Genomic DNA, 10,594 nt, shown 5'->3' on the forward strand with positions numbered 1-10,594 from the left:
AATTGACTTATACAGATCGATCCGTACCCTACGGATCCGTACAGTATGGCTGTACGGTATGGATTGGAAACAACCTTGCATTACTCAAGAAGGAGCTTGCAAAATGCGATTACGAAACACACACTTTTGTCATGAAAAACACTCGACACGATTAAAGAGCAAGTGCAGGCCATCAAAGAGGGGTAGGAGCTCGGGAGGAGCAACACAAAGAAATGACGACTTCCTGGGTGGGTGTTATACAAAGACTCAACAGAAAGCGGACGAGACCGAGAATAGATTGAGGCTTAAGAAAGGAAAAGGCAAAGAAACAACACCCACACCCACACCCACCATTGTCAACTTGACACTAGAAGAGGAGCAAAGGAGACGGGTGCGTGCCTTACATGTGGGAATTTGTGGCCTCAAAGATAGATAATGTGGATGAAGAGGTAAAAGAACTCATGACTATGATGAGGGTTAATGAGCCGACGTATACGAGAGCTTGGAGAGTTGGCACTAAAAAAAATGGAAGCAATAGGGAAACCTTGAAGGAAAGGGCACTTACCCTTCGTTTCCCCTCCATGGAAGCAAAGAAGAACTTTTTGAAGAAGAGACCAAATCTTAAGAAGACGGGCATCTTTCTTGGAGATGACCTCACGCTCTCGCAGATTGCTTATATGCAGGAGGTAATGCCGGATATTCGAGCGGCAAGGGAAAAAGGTAAGATTGCTTTATACAGAGATGGAAGGGTGGTGATATTGGGGCGACGCTCCGCATGATGGTGCAAGACGTGTGGGACCACACTAAAGATGGCAGCATGGAGCTGTATGGGTCACTTCGTCTTGATGTAGGGGCATTTGAGGATAGATATATGAAGAGAGACATCGCAGAGGCGCACCGGGCATCGGGACAGCTTATGCCACATGTGATTGGATATAGGCGGGAAACAGCTTGTCGAGCAGAGACGATATCAGAGCACAGAGGCAGAGGGTCAGGGGGAGTAGGAGTCCTATTCAGAGAGAAGTTACAGCCGCTTGTGTACATTATTCGGAGAGATGATCAGGCTAGATACATGTGGGTGAGATGAGAGCTGAGATAAGTAGATTCTTGTACATTGCTATATGTTATTTTGCCCCGAGCACATCAGTGTATGCCGCACCTAGAGGACAGTCTCCTTTCTCGGCATTAGATGAGGACATACAGGAGTTTTGGTGACGACATTCTCTTGGGGGACTTTAATACCCGCACAAGAAATCATTAGAAATTTTTTAATGATACCTTAGTGATATGGGGTGTGACAGACGCTCAGAGGATTAGTATAGTGGCCTCCAATATCCTCCAGCAATCTCGCTCATGCCTGCAATTAACCCCCCTGTTCTGCTTCTGTTTTTGGCCACTTTTTTGCATGCTATAATCTTTGATTTTGGTTAACTTCAGCCCTCTTTTTTTGAAAAAAAACTTCGCTTCACATGCGTTGGACCACTTTCAATTGTCGGGATTAAAAGTTCATCCTTAGCTCCTTGTCGCCTCCCATGCCAATTACCTTTGGGCCAAAAAGTTCCCACCATAACTCCGCTTCTTTTGTTAATGTTAATGTTGATTTTTCCCGCTTCTTTGAATGTTGTCGTGTTGAATTTAAATTTTGATCCCATTTTTCCTCTTTTTTTTGGGATCTGTAACTTTTGATGATTTATGAGTGCTCACTTTTGTAAGGCTTGTGCATGCTCTGTGAAAATGGTGAAGGAGGTCTTACCACAAGAGCACTTGTAGCTTCTTGGGTAGTGTCTATCCTTTTAAACTGTAATGAAAAAGTGACCATGCATTTTTGTGTGGTCTTACCAATGACTTGCTAGGGCAATTTCTGAACTCCTTACAATCAACATTGATATGTAGCGAGTTTTGCTATGGACACACTCAAGAAGTTGGTGGTGTTGAACATGCGTGTTGAGATAAATGCATCAAGGTTGTCAAGTTTACCATATAACTCTTACAAGAGGGATGTGTTATTGTGATCAAAATTCATTGACAAGTTTTGCTCGAGTGTGTGCACAAGCTCTCTACACTCGAACCTTGTGAAAAACTTGATCGAATTAGGATTGTGCCCTTTTGTGGCCAATAATATCAAGGGTTCAAGTCGATAGCAAAGGTAGCTGCAGGGTCGAGAAAGATATAGCAGAACGGATTCATCAGTGCTCCACTTGAGCCAATAGGGACGGAGGTCAACTATAGCACATAGCTGTCAGTGGTGCATAAGCGAGGGCAGCCGCAAGCACAAATAGACGAGGCTTTGATGATATGTTGGCAGGCACAAGCTCTACAGTGGTGTTGTGGCCTTTGCAGCTCATCAACATGCATTCAAGCAAGCAATCCAAGCAAGCCAGTGTCAATGGTGGTGCTGCTGGTGATGACAACAGAGGTAGGTAGCGGTTCGTACAAGAGGGATTTGGAGATGATGTTGGCGGCCAGAGCCAGCAAGCTTTAGTGCTGCACTATTCTAGGCAGTTGTCGTAGCTAGGGCCAGACGGTAGCTATCTTCTTGCTTTTGTGGAATTGTGATTGTCACGTGCATATGTGCATGTGGACAAGCTGTAACTCTCACTTCTAGGGTTTAGGTTAGCCTAGGAAGTGTTCTGGCACCCTTGTGAGCCTGTACGCAAGACGTGCATGTCCAGGCACTTAGAATAGTAACATACCCTCTGATTGCACAACCCATTAGTACCTCAACATAAGCATAAGCCCAACATAAGCTTTCCACTGCATGTGAACCGCCTCTAACTGCGCGTGGGTAAGATCTTGTTGTTTTTTGGGTATGCAAATGTGGGACTTAACACATACATCCCAGTGAAGAAAGAACAAAAGTTGTGTTGTTTTGCTCTTGGCTCTTATGGCTCCTCTCTTTTGTTTGGCATTTTTCAGAGCTGAATGCTGAAGACCAGCCTGGAGAGTTAGAGGAGGATTCTGTTCCTACTGCAGATGAGCTTGCTTTAATGGTTTTTCTCTTTACACTGGTCTGCTAGGTATATTCTTTTGCTTATAAGGGAGAGGCTAACATGCATTCACCTCCGATTTGCAGCAAGAAAGTGACGAGGACAGATATCTCTTTTTCCAACTTCCCTCGCTTTTGCCCCTTGCAAAGCCCAATGTAGGGGCTCCTGCAAAAGGCTCTGAGAACAGCAACTTGAAAGGTGCAAGCAGAAACTCTACAAGACCAGATTACAGTGGGCCGTCTACTTGGTTGGAAGACCTACCGCCAGGACAAATGGGAAAGCTTCTTGTTTACAGAAGTGGAGCAGTGAAGCTGCAGCTAGGAGGTACTAGTTTTGAGGTACGTCAACCTGTGCTGTGTTTTTTTTTTCTTTGAAACAGACTGCGTTCGAAAGAGAGTGCCGCTCTCATTTTCTTGTCCATGCGGATCTGACACCTCAGAATGTAAAAAAGAGAATGCATACCTCAATTCTTGTGAGATGCCTTGAAGTTCTTTTCTTATTTGAATCATAGGGAGAATCACTGAGTGAATTTATGCTCGACTTTCCTATTCAAAGAGTAGTTCTTGTTTCTTGTGACTATGCATCAGATGCTTGATTCATCTCTATCACATTTCATGTCCGAGGAACGTCTGCCTTGGTGCTCGACCAGCGCATCTTTTCTCTCATCTTGTTTTTTCAATTTTTGTGAGTCCTTTCTGTCAGCTTCATGGTGCAGTTTTATAAAGTGCTAACTTATTACTGATTTTGCAGGCTGTTGCTGGGTCGCAGTGTGTCTTTGCTCAAGAGCTGGTCGGAATTAACGCAACAACTCAGCACTGCTGCTTTTTGGGAGATGTAACAAAAAGGATTGTTTTAGTGCCATCTCTGAATGAATTCTTGCAGAGTGACTCAAGTGAGAAACAAAGATAATGATAGCTTGGTTTGGCCTGTTATATATAGGTATCTATGCTTTAACGAAGAGGAGCAATGGCTAGCATCATGCGTGGTTTGATTTCCCTCCATCTTTCTTTTTGTTTTTCGGGTAAAGGGAAGGCCATGAATGGTCTATTAGGAGTAGTGAATCGTTCGAAAGGTGGAGAAGCAGGGGGCCTGACATTGGTACATGGTACAGCAATGCTGCACATCAGATGGCATATGGGTGTAGGTGGCAAAATGGTGAGCTCTTCACAAGGACATGATCTTGCCATAATCTGTGGTTTTGTGGTTTCAAGGGTCGTGGTTAAACACATTGTACAGATCATAGTTTTTGGGCTGCGAATGGCAAAGGCCTTAGTGTTTGGTTGGTTATTTTAGCTTTGGAGATAAAGGCAATGCTGTTTATAAGCGGATACCCTCAATCATTGATTGTTCTTTAATCCCAAGTCTTGAGATTTAGAAAATCAAGACAGTTCTCTTCCCATTTCGCCCCCCCGCCCCCCCAAACCCCCGGCTCCCTTCCCATGTGTAAGGATTATTCAAAAGCAAGGGGGCTCCTTGGTTTATTGAGGAAGCAAGGCCCAAGCTTACGCTTTAGGGTTAGCTTAAGCAAGGGCCTACCTTAACCAAGGGGTCAGCTTGTCGAGCAAAGGCAACTTTCCATGCTTCTCGAATGTCCATTCCCGCATGCCACTTGAGACACACAATCACACTTGCTCACACGTGTACGGTCTCTCTCTCTTTCAGAAGTGCCAATGGGCTAGATGTGGGTGCCTTTGATGTGGATGCCTTTGAGGATAGCTTCTGGGTTGTTTTCCTAGAGCAATCGGTTTCCCATGCTTTCCGCACATGCATGGGGTCAGCATAGTGGACTGTCATGGCACACGAGCTTTATCCCCAGCATTCACAATTTCACAATAGGATCCATAGTAGTGGCTATAGTAGTGGATCATGATCTCTTGACACTTTTCGTCTCCTTTTAGTACAATACAACCCACATGTTAGGAAGGAGGACACATACCTGCTATACATTCACACAAGAGACCAAGTCTGTTTTTTAAGAGGAAATCTATCGTTGTCTATGTATAACGGTAAGCACACCAGGACTCTCACTGGAGGAGAGCACCACTTTATTGACTGAGACATTGCGTGATGCAACAACAAAGGCATATCCAAAGACTCAACTTGATCAGAGATGCCATTCTGGGAGCATGCTTGTTCTGGGAGCATGCCTGAGAATAGTTGGTATGACGAGGAGTGAAGAGAGACAAGAGCACATCTTCAAAGGGATGATCTTCTCCTAGGGGTGATCAATCACAAACGGTCTCGGATAGCCGACACCGTGATCTTCTCCTAGGGGTGATCAATCACAGACGATCTCGGATAGCCGACACCGTGTGTGGTAGAAGAAGCAAGCGTTCCTAGCTCAAATGGAGCAAGACTTCTACTAGTTGTTCTTGAGTAGATACTCAAGAGAGGCATGGCGTTTCTTTCATGAGCAGTCCCCTCCCCTAGTGATTACTTCCTCTGATGTGTGGAGTCAGTATTTAACATCCTTATATACGGTTCTTGGACAGACAACCCTTTTAGATCCTCCTGAGCCATGCCCATCTACGAGTACCTTCTTTAACACTAAGATGATCATTGAAAGGTTGAGAACCAAGAGGGCATATGATACGATGGTCCAATAGCAGAGCACTTTATACATGCTAGCGATATGTTGGCAAAAGTTCTTGCAGTTTTGTTCAATCGTGTCATGTGTGAGGGTCTACTTGAGACTTGGAGATTGTCTACTATTGTGCCTATCTTTAAGGCAAGTGATCCTACAGGCTTGGAAACTAACCTACTATTATGATTGGACACACATTTGGCACGGTTGTATATATCTATTCTTGAGCAACAATTGAGTAGATAGGCAAGGAGTGAGAGTATACGGACATACTGGTTTCAGGAGAGGCTTCTCCACTCTTGACCATATTCTAACACTCAGAGCTATCATTGAGGAGGATAGGACACATGGAAGACATATTTATTGTAGCTTTGTGGAATTTCATTGAGTTGATTTGGGGGATCATGGCTCTACATAGATTAGTGGTAGGACATGTACACAGTCCAGAGGGGATATATGATTTAGTTCACTCCACTATTGGAGTCTGGGATTTCATTGACGTGATCACAATCGTGTGATTACGTTAATAACTCTAGTATTTACACAAGAAAAATACGTGATCGCGTTAATTCTTAATGTGGCTTTGATGATGGTTTGCAAAAACCCATAGAGCCGGTTAGCCCGTCGGGTAAAGAATATTCCCTGCGGAGTCTACGGGGTTTTTTTATTTTCTCGATGGGCTCGTCGGATAACAGTCAATGTCTGGTGGACCTATTGAAAAAATAAAAAAATCCGACGGACGTAATTATATAAAGTAAACAACGTGCTTACCGTGGTGCTTGGACTAAACAAATCCTTAGGGAGTGTATCCGAGTGTCGGGTATCACAATCGTGTGATTACATTAATAACTCTAGTATTTACACAAGAAAAATACGTGATCGCGTTAATTCTTAACGTGGCTTTGATGATGGTTTGCAAAAACCCATAGAGCCGGTTAGCCCGTCGGGTAAAGAATATTCCCTGCGGAGTCTACGGGGTTTTTTTATTTTCTCGATGGGCTCGTCGGATAACAGTCAATGTCTGGTGGACCTATCGAAAAAATAAAAAAATCCGACGGACGTAATTATATAAAGTAAACAACGTGCTTATCGTGGTGCTTGGACTAAACAAATCCTTAGGGAGTGTATCCGAGTGTCGGGTATTGTCATCTCTTTGTAAATTGATCTAAGGTTATAGAGTCACGGGTCCTTTTTTTTTTTTGGGCTGAACGTGAGTTTGGTAACGACTTCTAAAAATATTTAATTCCTTTACCGAATATAAAGGTACGAAACCAAAACAATTGAAAATTTGGAGAGTGATGCTCATTCCGACGAAGCCATTGGTCCAAATGAGGGTTGTAATTGGTTCTAGAAGGTGAGCATATGCAAATGACGAGTTGATAGTCAAGGGTTGGATGTCTTGTACTAGTGTAATGGGTATATAAAGATCCTTGAAGTCTTGCATTTTTCACTATCATAGATTTGAGTTGATATACATTGTCACTGCACAATATAAGAGCTATAATCTTTAATTGGTTGAAAATAGCTTTTATGTATTGAATTGGTTGTATAACGGGGCTACAATCTTTAACTGGGTACAAGCAGTCTTTAATTGTGTGATTATATTGAATTTTTTTCTGTGTTATTTCATGCATTGGTTTACACAGAGTGCATTATGTATTATGAAAGATTATTAGTGTATGACATAAACAATCATAGATTTTATTGCTTTCGTGTGTTTTTTGTAAACAATTGATATCGTTTAGTGTAGAAGTTGATTATTCTTTGTAGCATTTGAAATTATATATTTCTTATTGTTTGCAAATCAAAGATGATGTATAAATAATCATCATAATAATAATAACATTGAGAAATTTATAGCATTGTTATATTTATTATGTCGTGCAGAAAGTGTATTACAATATATATGTTTGCTCACAATGTACGTGATTGATGTTAGGAAATAAGACGTAGCTAAATAGATAATTGAGTAGATTACTTAATGGAGAGAGACAAATTTACATACACAAGATTAGAGAGAGAGAGAGAGAGAGAGAGAGAGAGAGAGAGAGAGAGAAAGAAAGAGAGAGAGAGAGAGAGAGTACACACGATATATGTGGTTCACCCAATGTGGGCTACGTCCACGGAAAAGCAGCCACTCAATGGCTTTAATACTTCAAAACAAGAAGTAGTTTACAAAGGGATTATGCTCTTAATGGAGCTCCTGCCTTGCTTCACTCTCACCACCTCACACTCACCTTGTTGCATCAACTTCACACTATGAAATGCGTGTAGAAATGACCTTTTATAAGCCAAAAGGGTTGCCCTCTCTTATGAGAGGCTACACATTCTCTTATGAGAGGCAGCCATGTGTAGCCTCCCTTGTGTGAATAAGTCCAAATCGGACCCTCCAATCCGTCCATGTGTGGCCGTCTTTGAGAAGACAAGTCCGATTTTGAATTCAGCCACCGGTCATTGAATTCGGCCATCGGCCCCACCGGCGATTGACTTCCGGCCACCGGCCAACCGACGGTTGTTTTCCGACCACTTTTCGGTCGTCGTCCGGTCATAATATTTCGGAGAAAAGGAATATTTCGGCGATGAAAAAAGAAGTTTCGGGAGCTTCCGTCTCCGAGGCCCTTAAAGTTGCCCTTGATTTTTGATTGTGAAAATTTTGGTTTCCTGTGAGTGATTTTCCTTCATGCACGATGGTTTCTCCTCATAATGGGGGCCTTACAAATGTGCGTTTTTACCACAGAAAATTACAAGGGTAAATCAAGGCTCCATACTTAACAATTGATATGTGGATTGACTTGCGTGAGATTTGCATATCGTACAAATTTGATTACTTTCCTAATGAATGAAAAATTTAATATATATTGAAAAGAAGAAAATTGTTTTAAAAACTGAACATTTAGTTCTTTTGTCTTAGGTTTTAATTTAAAAGCAATGAAGCGAAATGTCGGCACAAGTGGTACAAAGAAGCCAAAGAATAAAAAGGTCATGGCAAAGAGTGGGATTATGCTCACAACATGCGGTCGATATATGGGGTGGTAATGTCAATTTTGCTTCACAACAAAATCAGGCGGTGCACCACGTATTAAGGACCATTTTTTGGGTAGCTTTAAAAAGAGTTGTAAGAAATGTGAACATTCTCAGTCACCTGGAATTGCAAAGCATTTGAGAGAAGAGCTTGCCAAAAATGGGTCGCAAGAGACAGTAGATATATAGCTCTGTTATGGATGCAAATCAAGAGCAATCAGAGCCAAATATTAACTCTATTGATCGTGTGGTTACATCAACTCACCTTGGAGGACAGCTTGCACAAGGAGAGGAAATGTCAAGCAACGTTTTTTTAAAAAGTCACAATGAAGGTGGACTTGTCAAATGCGTAAAAAATCATTGTATCAAAGCTTTTGGATGCAATCTCTAGAAGAAGCACAAACTGCACTCGTCAAAGCAATATTCTTCACCGGAAGTGCTCTAGTCACGGTAGACAACAATCATTAAAGGCTGCTTGGAAGAAAATCAATGAGTTTGGCCCAGGATTTTTAGCTCCCTCTTATCACACAATACCTAATGTTCTCTTGGACAAATGTTACATCGAAATCAAAGAGGGTGTTGGCAAAATAATACTTGGGAATATTTCACTTTTAGGATCTACAATTATGAGTGATGGTTTGTCAAATGTTCAAAGAAGACCACTAATCAATGTAATGTTGGTTTCTCTAAGGGGATAAACATTCATAAAGGCAATTGACAGTTCACCGTGCAATCTCACACTAGTTCAAATAAAGCATACACTGACTTAAAGACTTCAAAAAATTGTGCAAGATTATATTTATTCAGATTGATAATCATTTTGACTTTAAAATGGTATGTTTACTTGTGTAAAATGCAATAAAAATAAGTCACTTCTAATAAAATTGTCCAGATCTAACAAAACATGTTAAAAACTCAAAACAATTCAAAATTTTTCGATAGATTAAAATACCCGAGTTTATATTTTACATGTTATTACAATTCACTTAAAAAATAAAGCCATTTGGAAGATACATGCATTGTAATGTACATATTATCAATTTTATTCTAGCTCATTTAAAACATTGAAAGTATATAAACCGGGCTAGGAAATTGCAAAAAACGTCTTGCTCTTTAAAAAGATAAATATTTAACATGCAAATTGTGTACATATACTTTCTTACATAGAATTTATATAAATGTAGCATTTAAAATAGCGATATGAGTGATGAATAAAGCATTCTTTTGAATATGATTAGCTAGTATATATTTTCATAGGAACCTTAAAAACAACAATATCAAACAAATCAAACATTCGTATATGAAATACTCTTCACGGTCGCGTTATCGACTAGGTACTTCATATACTTAAAATACTTAAAAAAATGAACTACACATGCACATACAAATTATATGACGTTCGTATGGTCGAATTAACGACTTGAATGTCACATTCATGCAAAAATAGATGCTTCTAACAAACGACCCTCAATTAGCCACGTTACTGATCGAATGCCGTCCGAATCTAAGGAGAAATAATGGTTTGCATACGAGCATCATATAGCCGCGTGACCGATCGATACCCATATATTTTTTTGAAAAGGGAAAGGGAAGTTGACTTATCATAAGGATACTAGATTCGCCGCGTTATCGACGTAGTACCCAGATAGTAAGCCAATACTTACTACAAGGACACCATCTTGCCCGCGTCATTGAGGTGATGCCCCCGTGGTAAGTTGTGTTTCGTAGAACAACTTACGCATACACTCCCATTGTGTGATAAAGTACCTTATGACTGCCGTGCAATACGACAAAAGGCACGCTATCACACAACGTATACACACACACAACACGTACTCGGGTCATGTGGTCAGGTACGCCGTTGCCGTGCACTGCGATGCAGAGCATGCTTTCACACGACCCCCTCTCTCCCTCTCTCCTCTCGATGTACTTGCAAAGTCGGTCGTCTCTCTCTCTCTCTCTCTCTCTCTCTCTCTCTCTCTCTCTCTCAAGATGGCTCAAGGAAAACACCCAGTCGGTTATT

At 41.3% G+C, this 10,594-nt stretch overlaps 1 protein-coding gene across 2 annotated transcripts in view; it reads left to right on the forward strand.

Moving 5' to 3' along the window:
* Positions 1–3,961, forward strand: part of LOC147441295 (uncharacterized) — a 94,298-nt gene extending 90,337 nt beyond the window's left edge. For both annotated transcript variants that reach the window (XM_086482981.1, XM_086482982.1), the window contains exons 8-10: positions 2,896–2,969; positions 3,053–3,304; positions 3,717–3,961. In XM_086482981.1, the coding sequence (XP_086339107.1) occupies positions 2,896–2,969; positions 3,053–3,304; positions 3,717–3,875 (485 nt within the window). In that variant the 3' untranslated portion in view covers positions 3,876–3,961. The remainder of the gene's footprint in view (positions 1–2,895; positions 2,970–3,052; positions 3,305–3,716) is intronic.
* Positions 3,962–10,594: the final 6,633 nt, after the last annotated feature.

This window comes from Adiantum capillus-veneris, chromosome 15 (genome assembly GCF_014529385.1).
Source record: "Adiantum capillus-veneris isolate H3 chromosome 15, ASM1452938v2, whole genome shotgun sequence".
Taxonomy (NCBI): Eukaryota; Viridiplantae; Streptophyta; class Polypodiopsida; order Polypodiales; family Pteridaceae; genus Adiantum; species Adiantum capillus-veneris.